Raw genomic sequence first — 17,385 nt, 5'->3', positions numbered from 1 at the left:
AAAAAAAAAAAAAGAATCTAAGACAGAGAATGTGAATTCATGCATATTAGAGATGATTCTTCATTTATGAATAAAAGCACAGGAAGAAACTCAAAATAATTTGCTAGGTAATATAATAAACATGGATTTTGACCTTTCCATAATTTCAAAGGAAGAAAAACTATAACTGTACTTTTAGATAAAGGAAAACATGCATTTCCCCTTTTTTTGTCCTCCCTTGTATTAAAGGGTTAGTTATTTCAGACATGTCTCCAGCTTAATTACTGACTTCTCTAAAGAGCCCAAAATATATATGGAGCTTATTCAGAATTGGAAGGCTACCCCAAATTGTATGGCGGTAGTGAGCAAGCAAAACAGTAGCAATCTGTTTATATTTATGTCTCAAGGCACATTCATGTTAAAATGGAAATCAGATGCCAAACAACATGCCAAGAAAACTAAATTTACTTCCTATGACATTTGCATGGTTTGTCTCTTTGGGAATGATTATTTTCCTACAGAATTATTAGCTTATTCTTAGCGTGTTATATTGGCCTTAAAATTGCTTCTAATGTACAGACTATTCAGTTTTTTAAAACAGCACTAATAATAGGGGTGGACTAAGGAAACTATCCTGGGAAATAATAAACTCCATTTTAAGAATGTAATGTACAAAATTCAGGCTGAAATATGATAATTATTCTAGGAGAAGTTGAAGTTGATGGAATTTTAATTTCTATGTAGTTTTAACTATATTACTTGAACATCCTGGTTCAAGGTCCAGAAAAGAGGGGAATCTGTTCTGAGAGTCACTTCTCACCATGCAAGTATAAACTGAAATGACTGAAAAAATAATATTGCATATTAAGATACAATAAAAAGTAATTTGTTACAGTTTCCTGGTCTATCCCGCAAAATGATATTTTCTTACATTTGTTGAAAGTTTAAAGAAGGCTGTATTGTGTGTGTGTGTGTGTGTGTGTGTGTTGTGTGTGTGTGTATGTACAGATAGTCCTCGGCATACAACAGTTCATTTAGTGACCGTTCAAAGTTACAACAGTACTGAAAAAAATGACTTATGATCACTTTTCATACTTACGACCCTTGTAGCATCCCCATGGTGATCAAAATTAAGATGCTTGGCAACTGGTTCATACTTATGACCATTGCGTGTTACAAGGTCATGTGATGATCTTTTGCAACTTTTTGACAAGCAAAGTCAGTGGGGAAGCCAGATTCACTTAGCAACCGGGTTACTAACTTATCAACCGCAGTTTCACTTACCAATTGTGACAAGAAAGGTCATAAAATGGAGCAAAACTCACAGTCTCACTTAACAACAGAAATTTTGGACTCAGTTGTGGTCATAAATTGAGGACTACATGTATGAATGTATGTATGTATGTATGTCTGTCTGTCTGTCTGTCTGTCTGTCTGTCTATCTATCTATCTATCTATCTATCTATCTATCTATCTATCTATCTATCTATCTATCTATCATCTATCTATCTATCTCCCTGTGTGAGTGTGTGTGTGTCACTGTAGAATCTCACTTTACATGTATTCCTAAGAAGATACAACATTCAGTTCACTTTGTTTCTATCAACTTTGTGAGTACCTCAATGAGTTTTATTTGTAAAACCAGCCCACTGAAATGTCAGTTGTTGGCTGATGAGCTTGTAGGTGAAGAAAAAAAATGGGCAGAGCTTTCAAGCACTGTAAAAATGCTTCAAAGTCCTGATAAGGCAAGAGAATAAGAGCTGGAGAATCAGTCAGTTTTATTTATCCTTACTTTGTTTTTGCCAATGAGTCAAGATTTTTCTTTCTTTGCTTGCTTTTTCTCATTTGAAGGGCAGGTTCAATTCAAATGAGAGATTTTCTTCTTTTAAGGGCATTATTAAAAATTAGTATGGGTTGGGGGCAGAGTTCTTCAGTAAATGCATTTTTGTTGGCAGTTTTCCCATTTTTAAATATCTTTCTCTAATGTAATATATTTTTCTCTATTATTTTCCTGCATATACATTTTTAGCAGATTTTGCTCTAACACATCTATGGGTTTTGTTTGTTTTTAAAAAATAGTAAGCAGCATTGCACCTTTGGAGAGTTATAATATTCTGATTTGAGTTTTGGTATTATCTGAAAAATAAAATAAAACAGGTGATTTTGTATCCAAATGCAAATTGAATAAATTGGTATCTTTTTCTTCCAAAGAGACTTAGATTGAGTCTAAGTCATACAAAAATATATTTGTGGCTAATCCATTTGGCAACATAATCTACTATTTTAGATAGTGGAATATTCCATTCACACAAAAGAAAAGTAAAAACTCAATAGAATATATAGTTCCTCAACAAATTTGTGAATTCATACATATTTGGGGTATGTTTACTTAAACGATCCAAGTATAAAAGACTTAAATAAGGTCTAAATATATTTGTCATTTTAATGTGAAAAATGATGTTGTGAAGGAAAAGTAATACTAATTTTAATGCATTTCCTATGACGTTTGGCATTTCCCCAGTGTCTAATAATAAGAACATAACATGTGCATTTTCTGCTCTCTGGAAAATATCTATTTAGATGCAACAGAATTTCAAACAAAAGTGCTTTTCTTTCTATGATAGCCTTTCACGCTACTATTTTATGAGACATCTATAGAAAAAAAACGGGATAGATTGTCTCTGAGAAAAATTGAACACTCCAATTGCATCAACTGTTCTGGCAGTCCATTTTCAGAATGGTCCATATGAATTTGACATAAATAAGAGAGGTAGCATTTCAAAATGCAATACTTATCTGACATTGCATGTTAGTAATAGACTGGAATATTCTAAATGGCTTGCCTTTTCTCTAATACAATTCTATATAATCCTATGAAAGATTAGAATATATATGGACATTGTATGTAATTATCTATGTATGTATCCATCTATCTGTCTATTATCTAGCTAGCTATTTATCTATGAATAATATATTTTATGCATACTAGTAGTTTTGGTCTGAATATATTGGCGTAGCTACTTTAAATTTAAAATCATTGTCTGAGAGAAGATAGAAAATGTGGCTTATGTACTTTTTCACCATCTCAGTTATTTTTTTCTAACCTTGAAATACAAAGCTCAATCCACTCAGAGTCACTTCATTTAATATATTGTAATGACATTCAAAATGTCAACACCTTTGTTTCCTGAAATATTGTCTTGATTGTCTGGGGCTTATATTCCTTTTCTGCTATTGTTTCCTACTAATAGTTGGTTGTTGTTGTTTTTTGCTTTTAGAATATTTGTGTATTGTCTGTTGAAACTATGAGAGACAAGGGGCCATTGCTTTTAGCCTTCAAAGCCACATGACTGCAGCAATTGTAATGGGTGACAATGACAAGTGTTTTGTTACTATTTTTTTCAAAAAGAAAAAAAATAGGCCTTGCAAGTCCGCTTGCCTTGAGCATCAGTTTGTCTTGTGACAACTGAACTCTGGAGAGTAAGAATTAAATATCTCCTGTAATTGACTTGGAGGAGAAGTGGGTCCAGAGCTATAGGAATACTATAGGAATGCAGAAATAAAGCTTATTAAATTGAAACCTGCTTCTGAATAGACAGATATAAAATATATAAAACTTAACAATAGTTCTGAGATGAATACAACATTCCTGATCAAGAGTATGTAGAAAAGTTTCATTACCCTTCTCAAACTATGTCTTAATCCTGAAGATCCTAATACAAGGTCTCTGTGGGTTATCTAATACCCTAATGCAGGGGTAGGCAACCTTGGCTCTTTTATGACTCGTGGACTTCAATTCCCAGAATTCCTGAGCCAGCTGTGCTGGCTCAGGAATTCTGGAAGTTGAAGTCCACGAGTCATAAAAGAGCCAAGGTTGCCTACCCCTGCCCTAATGCATGGGACAAAGATACTTAGTATCCAGAAGGTTCTGTGCCCCAACTTTTATAGAAAAAAAGGTACTGGGTTATAAAGCATTGCAGGTTACAGTGTCCACCTCATCTCCAAAAATACCTGTGGCAACATATATAATTCACATTAGTATTTGTATAAAATCAGTTGGTGAGTGCAACCTGGGGAATGGTTTGGAAATGTGGGGGGGTGGGATGGGGGGAAAAGGCAAAAATAACATTTTGTGCTGATGACCAGGAACAGTCTTTACCCAGTTTGCCTTCTAGTATATGGGAATGTTATAACAGAACATACATGCCATAGTTCCGATTTTTGTAAAAACATATGTTTTCCTGTCCCATTGTAGCCATTTCTCCACAGCCTGCCTTCAGAAAGATTGGAGAATCCTATTTTAACATACCCTTCTTATTGCATCCATTTGTGATAAAGTAAAGGATCTCTGTTTTGTTTTGTGACTACTGCTCATTAGTTAGGGAAGAAATGTAAACAAGGAGTTGTTCTTTAAAAATCTTATCCAATATTCTTTCATTTAGAAGTGAATTCTTTTTGTTGCAAAGCACCCAGAGTCATTTAGGTGAGACGGGGTTGTAGAAATTTAATACATAATACAATAAATAAATAAATAAAAGTGAATTCTATCTGTGTTTGACTTCACACTGAATTTCCTCTCCACGAAGACATTCAGTTTCATAGTGCCCTGGTACCCCTTTCCAGTTACTTCAACAACACTCATATCAAGCATTTAGAAATAAGAATTATATCTCATCTGGTTACTCTGTAACCAGTTGTTCTAGGCCACCATTCTTTAAGGAAAACAATAATTGTGGTCAGAGTTAGAGAAATCTATTATGTCAACTTAAATAATATACCTTCCAGTACATCATAGCAATAACTCAAGTATCTAGAATTTAACTCCTGGAGAACAGGCCTATATTGTATATGTAGGTATTTTTAATCTGGAGAGGGTTGCTTTCTTTTTATCAGAAATCCTCACTTAACCTGATTGAATGTTCATTTTGGAAACAATCAGTTTTGTGATTTACATCTGGTTATACTTATGTCCCACACAAGGCCTGCTCTCTTTTTATTTTATTCCATTAAATGTGTCTGCACTTTCTAGAAGTGGAACTAATTATTGATTCCTACCATGAAGTAATTAAGGCTTTGAAAACTGAAACAGAGAGTATCATTAAGCAAATCTGTATCTTAGTAAGAAGACATTGTCAGAATAATAATAATAATAAAAGGATTTCTCACTGTTGTGGCTATGATGGCTATTCTGTAATTGTACATCAATGGACAGATATAACTATCTGACATGAGGACCTCCTTTTTTACTACTATGGTTGATGTGGGAGGATAAGATAGGAAGAAACTATACTAAGTGAACAAGTTTCAAAGAGCCAATGCTCTTGTATAGATATAGCTAATCCTGTTCCTCAAAAACAACTTTCTGGACTAATCTTTCCTAAATCTGATGCTCCCTAGATGCAACTTCCTCAGTTCCTCTGCTTCTCTTTGACGTTTCCTCAAAATGCCCAGAATTGCTCCTTAGAGTATTAATTTCACCCCCTCCCTTTCCTGGAGAGTGAAACATATTTGGCAGACAGAACTGAGCCGCAGTCAATCACCTTTACATATAAAATGATAAACATAAGGGGAAGAGTTCCTTAAAAAAGCATATTCTTGATTATTTATCATATTATTTTTATATGAGCATTCAAAACAGTATCAATGACATATATTAAAGATATGGAAACAATATGAATAAACATAAACTTGCTGTTGAAATATGACTGCTACAGATAGTGAAATGTAGAGTTATTACTATTATTTTTTAAGTAAAGAAAACACTTCAGGGCTGTTTATCTTTGATTAATTTTTAAAATGCTGGCTAAAGTCCTAAGAATTTAAATTATTTGTTATCTTTAATAATTGTTTGATGACCTATTGGGAGAGAGAGTATAATCACTGGGTGTTGGGCAGCACAACAACAACAACAACAACAACAACAACAACAATAATAGTTGTTGTTTTTGTTGTTACAACATAGGAAAGCAAGCAATCACTTATAAGTAATTGCAATAAATAAATAAACAAGCAAATGAAAAGATTCATTTTTTTCTTTACCACCAGAACTGTGAATGAAATGTGATGGATCTGCAACTTTGCTTTTTGAATCCATGTAATGAAATATATTGAATTATGTGCATAGATTTGTTTTCCTGACTGATAATATGTGGGACTTCTACCAGTGCTTCAATATCTCAGTGCTGTAAGAAGTAGTGTGTTTATGTCCTCACATAAAACAAAGAGTCCTGCACACAGAACTTGACATTCTTACTAATCTGAGTGATGTAGCTTCAGGTAGAAGTCTGCTGAAGCTTAATTTATAAAAATGAGTGTTACACATTCAAAGATCCCCCCAGAGACCAAAGTCAGCCCCATTCCCTCCACACTAATGAATAAATTTCAGCAAAGGTTCCTTTTGATCAAGCCTTGTTGTTGCCAAAGCTCTTCCTAAATGAAGAATCGCTATAATATAATAAAACTTTTCTGAAGGAATAGAGTACAAGGCCCAATCAAATTCATTTCGCCTAATGTGCTGAATGAGTTTTCCCATTAGAGAAAAATGCTAGTGAACAATCATGAGAGCATCAATTTTGCAAGTTCAAGATGACCCTGAGAGAAGGTAGAGGAAAAGGCTGGTAACACAGCCCATTTCTTTAGTAAAGTGCCGAGTTCTTTAGTAGTGATTTTTTTAGTTCAGTGCTGAGAAGAGAATGCACAATGTCCTATGTAGAGTGCTAAGTCTAGGATGTGAGAGTCCCTTAAACGGGAGCTCCAGGCAAGAGTCAAGTGGACAGCTGAGCCCTGGTAAGGCATCTATTCTCCACCATCCCCTATTAATAAATTTCTTGAAGCAAACATGTTTCAAAATATTACCATGGGAAAATCCATGTGCTACCTCTGCCTCCACTCATATAAATCTATATATGTATTTATACAGCTGTCACTGACCTTCAACCAGAAAAAAGAGATAACAAAAACATTATCATCCTATTTTGCATTATGCTGAAGAAGTGGGCCATTTCAATGAAAGAATTCAGCAAGTGCCTAAAGCTTTTGGAGTTAGTGCCGAAAAAGATATAGCCCATGTTCTATTGTGTTAACTAAGAACATATATAGGACTTATTGACCAGAACATGGTTCCAAAATTCATTTTCTAGAAGGCAAGAAGTAACTTGCCTGATTTCCTAAGTAGAAAGAGAAGCCTGAGCCCCAATTGCAAAAATCACATATTTATGCTTCTAACATGCAACAAAACTGCTGTTTAACAGCAGGCAAGCATGCACACACAGAAAACTCATAGAGATGCAGGATAGCAGATTTCCAAATAAAACGTGGACCTGTAGACAGCCCTTTTCATTTTTTAAGAAGGACCAGTGCTTTTTTTCTAAAAAAAAAAAAAAAAAAAAAGGTGCCGGAACTCACACACGTCATACAACCCGCCTTGCCTACCCTACAAGGTTCCATCCAAAAAAGGTGCTGGAACTCTGTTCTGGGCGTTCTATGAGAAAAAAAAGCCCTGAGAAGGACTGTCAGGATCTTATGGAATCTCAAGGCCTTATTGTAAAAGAAAATAAGTTACTGGATGCTAGTGCTTTGGCTTGTGACATTTAGTTGCCTATTCTGTTATTTTTCCATATATTATTTTGCTTGTGAAAATATCAGTTGGGCTGATATTAAGTACCAAAAGGAACTCATGGGTGTTATTCCATGCCCTACTAAGAAAACATGAACATCCTCTGCAATAATTTATTTCAGAAAGGGAGGGAGGGAGGGAGGGAGGAAGGAAGGAAGGAAGACACAATCTTTCTGTTTGATTTCAGTAGATACATGTTTTCAGCATGTAAAAATGAACTACTCTGCATACAAATCAGCACAGCCTAAAATTTCTGCTGTATATGATTATAGGTAGTCCTCAACTGGTCAATTAATGTTCAAAGTTACAATGCATCCCCAAAAGCTACTGATGACCTGGTTTCAAAGTCCCAATGTTTGCTGTCCCCAAGTGACTGCATTTTGGGTGCTTGGCAACTGATCTACATTTATAGCTGTTTGCAGCACCCTACGGTCAATGATTTATGATGTTTTTGCTGGAAACTGGAAACTGCTGTATTCTTCTAGTTTTGGGCAAAAACGTGCCCCATAGAGAAGAAGAGTTCACTTTAAAAAATGCAGCTTTCATGTAATCACTGCCTTAAAAAGGTCATAAAATCATAAAACCACTTTACAACCATCACAACTTACAGCTGTAGTTGGAAGACAATAGGACAGGGACAATCGAAGTAGTCCAGTCTTAGGTGTAATGTTAGAAATATATAGGTTTAGGTTTATATAATCAAACATACTAGGTTTATATAATCAAACATACTAGGTTTATATAATCAAACTGCAAGGAAAGCTAGATGAGCAGAGACAGGAATTTTATACCATGAAGAGGTTCAAATTTATTTATTCAATTTTAATTTCATATCTTCCTATACTTTTTTCCAAGACTTTCATGATAACCTAGTGGGTTTAATTAAAAGTCATTATGCCAAGCTCTTGATGAAATTCCTTTAGTTTTAAACAACATGGATTATACCATTCTTAAAATATAATTAAAGTTTGAGATTCATGGAATATTCAGAATCAGAACTAGTCCCAAATTCAATTTTAATTTTAATTTTATTTAGCAATATTAGGTAAATAAAAGCTAATATTTATTTAGCAATATTAGCAAGAGCAATGCTATTTATTATTATTATTGAATTGCTTTTTTCACTTGCTTGGCAGAAAAGCAATTTTTAGACACAATTGTGCATTTTTAATCTACATGCTGTATTGAAAATCATTATCTTGAATGTGTTAATTAGAATGCTTTAAAGAAGAACCACGGGGTAACATTTGTGATGTCACTAAAAGGGGAACAATTTGCTTCTCTCAATGATACATAAAGAACAATATTTACTCAAAAACTGAAAACAGAAAATGATGATAAGGAAATTGTCATATACCATGCAATTTACTAGAATAATAAATCAGTCATTATTAAGTTTAAGTTTAAGTTTATTGCATTTATATCCCGCCCTTCTCCTGGTGGACTCAGGGCGGCTTACAGCCAATTAAAACCAATATACTCTATCTATTTTTCTCTAGCCTCTGAAGTCAATTCTTATTTCTTTTTATTTTTGCCATTCTCCTGGTTTGTTCAGGAAATATATGGCAAGCCAACAATTACTCCTGAATTCAGGAGATAACTGATCTTGCAAACAGAGGTCTTGAACTTAGATACTGCACTGGATGAGGGAATAATTTCAGTGATTTGAATTATGCTTTAAAAAACATCAAAATCAGAGACATAATAACATAATAAGATGTAAGGCAGGAAGAAGTACAAAGACAGACAGCAAATAGGCTAAATAAATATCCAAAATTATGAATTTTACCTTTTAACACAAAAAAAATTATAGCTGCTTTTGATCTACACTGGGTTTTGCTGATGCCAAATTTAGCATTTAGTTATAAGGGGCATGTTTTTCTATATGTTACTGTTCTGAAAGTATTCTGATGTTTCTGGATTAGGAGGGACTAACAATGGTAATTCATGTACTTGTCAGCTCATGGTTTGATTGCAGCTTGTTCTACCTGAAATTACCCTATATTATTTAGAAGCCATGTAGCTGCTTGCCTTGGGTATTGGGTATTGAAGGGTTGTGGGTATTGAAGGAATCACGTTGGTTGTCAGTTGGCTTCTGGGTCTAATTCAACCAGTTTTTTTGTTTTATGGATTTATGGTCATGTTTTATAGTTATTTGCTTTTACTGTTGTTGTGAGCTGCCCAGAGTTAGGGCGGGCAACCATATATACCTTTTAAATACATAAAATAAAGACATTACATGAGTACTTATGTGACATATATACAGTACAATGATGCATAAATCCCATAGCTTTTATATAAGAAATGTACTGCAATAGAACTAACCTTTAATACAGCAGGCAGGGGAGGGCAAAGAAATGACAACATGAAGCCTCAATTTGATTTCTAATTATTCATATGAAGTTGGCTTATACAGAATCACAGTCTCTCTGATCCAGATAGGCAATCAAGTAACATCAAGATGTTTGGGACTACGGTTATGACACATAGTTTTAATGAACTTTACCTGTTAGAATTGGTAGAAACTATTGTTTTCAAGGACATTTTTATATCAGAATCCAAAAAGTTACTTAGGTGGTAATATTTATAGCAACATGGGTTTAAGTACAAATTTATTCTAAGAAAATTTGCATAGAATTGTGCTTTTAAATGAAAAGGCTACAACTATGCAACAAAACACATTGTGGCAGGTGATGTGATCTTGAAATAAATAAAATAAAAAACAAAAACAAAAAACAAAAACAAAAAAACCAACAACATGGGTATCATGGCTTGTCTGAGTGTTTGTGAATTTTCTCAGCTGTTATTTTTATGTTATTTTTGTTGTTTTTAATTCTGGGTGGTTTTAAATTGGTTTTAAAACAACAGACATTCCTTTTGTTTTCCTTAGGTGGAAGAGTGAACTCAATGTCTGTTCCCAAAAGGAATTTGGTCTTTAGTTATTCATCATTAATTTTTAATAGCAAATATATCCCTGAAGTTACTGAATGCATTGCATATAATATTTTTACTCAGTATGGTGAATTCTAGTGATTATTCTTTCTTTGCCATGAAAAAATAAAATTTGTATTACTACTTTCAATATTTAAATAAATTCATAGTCCCATATTTTTATCTATCTGAAAGTTTTTTTCATTTCTGTATCCATGGTACATCAGTTCAAGTGGAATAGTTTCTTCTTTGTATGAAATGCCCTTCTCAACTACAGCTGCACAGAAGTCATGTTTATCCAGTGAGGCAAACACAGGTGATTGTGCCAATGAGGGGGGCCTGTTGCTTGGGAAAGAATATATCATTATCTTGTTCTTATATATCTCACACTTGCAGATCTAGCTTTCTGATTACATTATAGAATAATGAGTTTCATAAGATGTCAGGTTTGAAGGTCGTAGAAGATGACTACGGTTGGTTCAACTGATAACTGGGATTATTTCTGGCCTTCTTAATGGTGGTGTGATTGCCACCTGGTATTTATCCTGACCACATAATCTACTCTGCATGGTGGGCATGGAGATAGAAGCGATGTTTCTAGTGTCTATATGGTGGTACAGTGGTTAGAAAGCAGTATTGCAGGCTAATTCTGCTGACTGCTAGGAGTTCAATCCTCACTGGTTCAAGGTTGACTCTGCCTTCCATCCTTCTGAGGTCAGTAAAATGAGAACCCAGATTGTTGGAGGGCAATAGGATGACTCTGTAAACTGCTTTGAGAGGTTGTAGTCATGTAAAGCACTATGATGCAGTATATATGTCTAAGAGCTATTGCCATGTGTATTTGTGTGTGTTGGGGAGAGTATTTTGATTCTCATTCTCTTCTATAAGTATTTATTTTAGTTTCATTTCAGTGAGACAGTTCTGCAAGCCAATTTTGGTGGGATAATGATACTTTTGCTTTTTTTCTGTCCTGCTTTTTCGCTTACTGTATGAATTTGGAACTTGCTCACTTGAAAAGATTTCTTAATATACTCAGTTTTCCTTCTAGGAACAGATGGTTTCAAATGTTCAGCTTTGCAGTTTGCTTTTAGAATTTATAAAATAAAGAATCCAAAGTCAGACAGAAGAAGAAACCTCAGAAGTGTAATTTTTTAAGTAGAGTAATGCAAATTTGCACAACAAAAACTATCATAAGCATGTAAAAACTGTACTCACAGAAAATACTAATTTGTAAAGTATGGTTAACAAACCACAATGTCCATGTTTCCATAAGATACTAGACTAAGACAAAATTAAGTCTTAACACCTATCACATAACATACTAAAACATAATGAACATGTATTCACTCAACTGCACAAGCAAGGTTTTGTCACAGTAGTATGTAAGCCATGACTTAATAGCCTGTTCAATCTCAGCTAAAGAGACAATAGCATTTGTTCATTTGGATAGTGAAAAAATATTGCTTGATGGCTCTGAATAGATATGGATAAGATTTCAGAAAATTTCCAAGAGATTACACAGTGGTCTTTCCATTATAGACAAAAGCTGAAAAACTGGCTTCTAATAGTTGTCAATATTTTACAAGACTGCCAAAATATTTGAACAGTCATGCAATGAGACAAAGTCGCTCAAAGGTACTCAGAACATAACTGCATTTGAGTATCATAATGAAAATCAAATAAAGGTCAGCCTTTTCAAGACAATTATGGTCAAATGGATGAGACTGAACCATCACAATTTTTAGTTTAAATTATGGAACAGTGTCCAACCATATAAACCAAAATATTTTTTCTGAATCTGGGGCTGGAATGATTTAGTGGATAATACAGTTTTTAAAACTAGTGTTTTAGTATGTCCCCAATTTAAAAAAATGTTGACATAATACATGTTAAAGAAATGGAAACTGAAAAAAATGCACTATTTGGGATAATCTTGTTCAACTTGTTCTGTTCTGCCACTCTACCTATTTTTCCAATCAACTGTCTACAAAAAGTGTATCCAACCTGCAGCCATAGTCCACATGTGTCCCTGGAGAGTTAGTAATGCAATTCCACAAGATTTATAAAAAATGAAGGAAGTTTGTTATTTATATACATTAATTGTATTATATATTTTATATGTGACCCTAGGCAATTTTTTTTCTAGTCAATGTGGCCCAGACAATCCAAAAGGTTGGACGCCCATGGTCTACAACTTATCTTGTGCATCATTATTGCTTGCTTTAAAGACTGCTTTATTTTTTCCCCATAGCAGCGAAAGTACTTTTTTTTTAAAAAAGTGTATTTTTACACCTTAGAGTGTAGAAATAGAGCTGGGATTGAGTGGTGCATGGGGTCAAGTCAAATATTAAAATTGTTTTAATTTAAACTGGAAATTAATTAAAAAGAAAGTTCCAGCCACTTGGACTATAAGCTGAAAATTTATAACAGTGGTTCCCAACCTTTTCTATACCCCATACCCCTAGAACTCTTCTGATATATTCTTGCACCCCTTACAAAAGTTTGAAATAATGGCAACGAATTATGCATATACACTATAATTTTGAAATTTCTAAACCCAAGTTTTTGCACCACCTGGAATGTCATCTCGCACCCCCAGTTGGGAACCCCTGACTTATAAGGTACATGCTCTTGGCTCAAAAATGAATTTGGACAGGATCATGTATCAGGTATAGGCTAACATTTCTTGGCATTAGTCCAAATGTCTACTACTTTTAAAATGGAGGGGGGGAGTCAAGGTGAAGATCAACCCTACAAATGTCACTTTGTCTATGTCAGCCCTTTCTATGTGAGCTTTGTTTCTGGTACCTCTACTACTTAAGTCATATTGCCAGACATGCAACCAAATCTTGCTCAGAATGGGCCACGCTTCACTAATATGTCTACCCACCCTGGTACCCAGCAAAGTTTTCCTATGAATGGCTAAGTTTGCTGATCTACTATGCCAACCTGTCTGGTCATACAGTAAATCCAAGAATGAGAAGTAGCAAAGCCATACTCTTAGAGCAAATTAACTGGGACTCTTGAAAGTCCTGCCAAGCTTACTGAATTCTTTTCCAATTGGAAATAAAAATGGAAATTGAAAGGTAGAACATATTTTTGAATTAATGTTTGTAAAACTTTATTTTTTAAATCCGAGTCACCTTCTGGTTGGTTCAACATAGCTTCTCTACAGGTTCTTACCTTTCTACAGTTTCTCATTAGAATACATGGAAGCTAAGTTGCTGCCATTTCCTTATCCACACTATGTCTGTCTTAAAAGGTGTACAAAGGAAATATCTTTTAAAAAATCATTGGAGGGAAAGTATTCAGTCCAAACTCAGCAGATAGGATGTGCTGTAAAAGATCTACCATGCCTGGTATTTTTATATTATCTTTAAAAAAAAATAATGAAGCAGCTGCAGTGTTTTTATGTTTCCCTTTATAGTCTGAAATTATTTATTTTTTTCAGAATCAGGTGAAGAAACGTGAAGCTGCTTAAATTAAATATTTGCCGCCTTAAACCACACATTCAAATTGAATCATGCCTTCTTTGAATTATACTTATATTTTTGAATGAAATCAGTAATAATTCATATATAACTACTCTCCCAATTTGCATCTTAACTGCCAAAATAAATTATAGACATAGCTAAACTAAAGTATCTCCAATTTACTACTTTCCAGTGAAATTCATTGGAATGAATTCTACTATGCTAAGTATATTGCCTTGATTGAGTTGTAATGTAGAACATGGCTATGTTTTTTTTTACAAACCTGAGTAGCAAGATGACTTATCACTTAGAAAGCTTAGAACCAGCGACACTGAAATGCTTAGCTCTTGTTACAGTCACAAACAAATCAGCATGTGCAACTTTTTGCTGCCAACCACACTTTCCTTTTGAATTACATACTTCCCAAAGTAGGCAGGGCCAGGACAAAGAAGTAGCAGGTCAAGGACAATAACTAAATTTGATTTGTCTACATTTGAGCTGTATGAAATTAAGTAAATATAATCATATGATTACTCCCCATACACCTAATCCTATCCCCCCTTTGTTTCATTTTAAAAACTGTACTTTAGTGGAAAGTTTTCAAAGTTGTCTGGCATAACATTCAAAGGTTTGAAAGGGGCATCAAGTTATGAACCTTGGACATAAAAAAATTCAGTACTAAATTACACGCTACCTGTCGAGGGGTCCTTTCCGACTTACTTCTGCACCACTCCCAGTCAGAGAGTTCTGGTTTCCGGCCCTCCTCATGAGACAACCTTCTTTCTGGTCCTTCAAAAAAAGTTCCTTTTTCAATATTCCGGATCTCTTCTTTTTTATATGTCATTTTTTCAGAAAGTAGACTGTCTATGAATTTATCCCTGCTTAAGTCTTTCCTGGCGTCTGTGCTGTCAAGGTTTTTGCAACCAGCAACATTTTTACACGTGGAGCTGTCCACCACGGAAATGGTGCTGAACTCCATTTTGCTGCTGTCTTTTTGAGTTTCTTTTGTGTTCTCACAATCGCAGTTGAGCAAGCTGTGGTAGGATATTGAATTGCTACCATCACTGTGGCGGTTGTCATGGGATATCTTATAGATTCCATAACCTTGTTGAAAGGACAAATTGAATTCAAAGCCTCTTCTTTTGGCTAAAGAAAGAAAGTAAATCATTGCATTAAAACAGCTAGAAAGCAGCAGGACAATTAATAGTGTTTTGTTTTTTTTAAAGTACATCATATTTTGATAATTGGGTTAGCAGTGCATTTTATCAAAACATATATTTTAAAGCAATGTTTCAAAACATTAAATGACAAAATAGAAAATAGTTGAAGCCAAGGTGGATTTGTACAACATTCTTTACTGGGGCAGGGAGTAGGTCAGTACCATAATCTAATTAGCACCAGGCACTAGAGGAAATTAGTTTTAGCTGTAAACAGACTATGGTTCCTCACTGTGCAAACTGGAACAAAGGTTAACAAAAGGTTGACCTTATATTTCACTGTTGGCAAGAAGATAAAAGTTCTAAAGTGATTGCTCTAAGGAACTCTGTCTTACTTTCTCTTTGCTTTTCATTCCCTTGCAGCCTCATAGAGAGATTAAATAGAGGAAGACATATTTCTTGGAGAACTCTCCAACTTCCCCAACTCTCCTCTAGCAGAAATGTTGACCAGGCCAACAGATGTATTTTAATGCTTAAAAAAAAATAAAAGCAGCAGGAAGTCATTATCTTCCAGACAGTGTGGCAACTGGGCAATCATCCAAAAAAGCTGTCCTTCATTTGATCATGTGCAGTGGATGCCCAGAGGGAAATCAGTCATACAGTGATTAAGTGAACTCAATGAGTTTTATTCTACTAAGTGTGTTTAAAATTGTACTAAATCTATTTTGCACATTTACTGTATATGTTTATTTATGACTTAAAGATAGGCATATCATAACACTTGGAATGTGAAATAAAAATTTCTTAGAACAAGAGCACAGTTATTCCCAGCTATTAGAAAACAGTTTTTATGTTGGTTCTATTAGGAACTGTATACTCTTTGAAAGTCTGTGAAATTTACACTAGAAGTAAATTAAATGAGCTTATTGTAACAGAAATAATATAAAAATAAATTCTAATTTGACTTGGAGCTAGCATTAATAATACCCTGAAAAAAATATTGCTATACATTTGTACAATATATACTATTACTATACTTTTGCTACAATATATTATATAATTCACTATCCTATCCTATCCTATCCTACCCTATCCTATAGTGTTACAATTTTCTGCATATTATTTTGATGGTTTAATGCTTCACTCTTCAACTTGTTTGCAGGGCTTAGATATAGTTTTATTTCAGTGGCAATCCAAAATTAAATCTGAAAAAGGCAATTGCAAACCACTTTTTACTTTTACCAAGAAAATAGTATAAGCTTGGTTAAAACATTAGGATGAGTTTGTGTGCCAGGTGTTGAGACTCCTAGTATGGGAAAATACTTTTCTGGTTACTGAGAAAGCACAGTGAGCTTTCAAAGTCTAGATATCAAGACTAGATGATATCAAGATAATTTTTTCATATTTCAAAAACACATGATGTTATAATATGGAATGGCTTGAAGCAAAGGCAAGTTGAATTTATTAAGTGGAAATGAAGTCTATTAAACTGAATACTTTAAGAATATTTAAACATAGGTGGTCTGGAATGAGCTACTTTAAATCATATAATTGCATACTATATTCAGGAACAAGTCAAGACAGTATAAAGAAATTGAGTAAAAATAATACTAAAAACAAGCACCTCTAAGTATGTGCTTGGTTATGACTCAATAAATTATAGGGTCATATCTATCAGATTTAGAGTATACCCAACAAGTGTTTGTCCCCATTACATAGGGAAGATGTTGGCAAATTGCAAAAGTACTAAAGTAGTACTATAAAGGATGATTGCCATGCAAATGTTGGAGAAATGGAAGAACTGAAACCATAGGAAGATTTGAAGAAAGGCAATAATGGCAATGGACCTAGTTATTTGCAAGACCGCCTCCTACCAAACACCTCCCTTCAACCAGTCCGCTCCCACAGAGAGGGCCTCCTTAGGGTGCCGTCGGCCAGACAATGCCAGCTGGCGACCCCCAGGGGGAGAGCCTTCTCGGTGGGAGCTCCCACCCTCTGGAACGAACTACCCCCAGAGATCCGGGTGATCCTGGATCTCCCCTCCTTCCGCCGCGCCCTTAAGACATGGCTCTTCCAACAAGCGGGATTGGCCTAGGGGAATTTTTAGTGGGGTTTTAAGAATAATTTTAAATTGACACAGGCCACATCAAATATTTCATTTTAATTAGGTTTTAAAGTGGGTATTTTTATCTTTGTATCTGTTTTACCAGGCTGTCAGCCGCCCTGAGTC

General features: G+C 34.5%; 1 protein-coding gene across 1 annotated transcript in view; it reads right to left on the bottom strand.

The window, feature by feature from the left end:
• Nucleotides 1–17,385, bottom strand: part of GPR149 (G protein-coupled receptor 149) — a 36,553-nt gene that overhangs the window by 10,610 nt on the left and 8,558 nt on the right. Inside the window, exon 3 of the mRNA XM_015813022.1 lies at nucleotides 14,693–15,144. Within this exon, the coding sequence (XP_015668508.1) occupies nucleotides 14,693–15,144 (452 nt within the window). The remainder of the gene's footprint in view (nucleotides 1–14,692; nucleotides 15,145–17,385) is intronic.

The sequence above is a fragment of the Protobothrops mucrosquamatus genome, unplaced genomic scaffold (assembly GCF_001527695.2).
Source record: "Protobothrops mucrosquamatus isolate PMUCROS unplaced genomic scaffold, P.Mucros_1.0 scaffold128, whole genome shotgun sequence".
NCBI classification, from domain to species: Eukaryota; Metazoa; Chordata; class Lepidosauria; order Squamata; family Viperidae; genus Protobothrops; species Protobothrops mucrosquamatus.
This window is presented reverse-complemented; position numbering and strand designations above follow the sequence as displayed.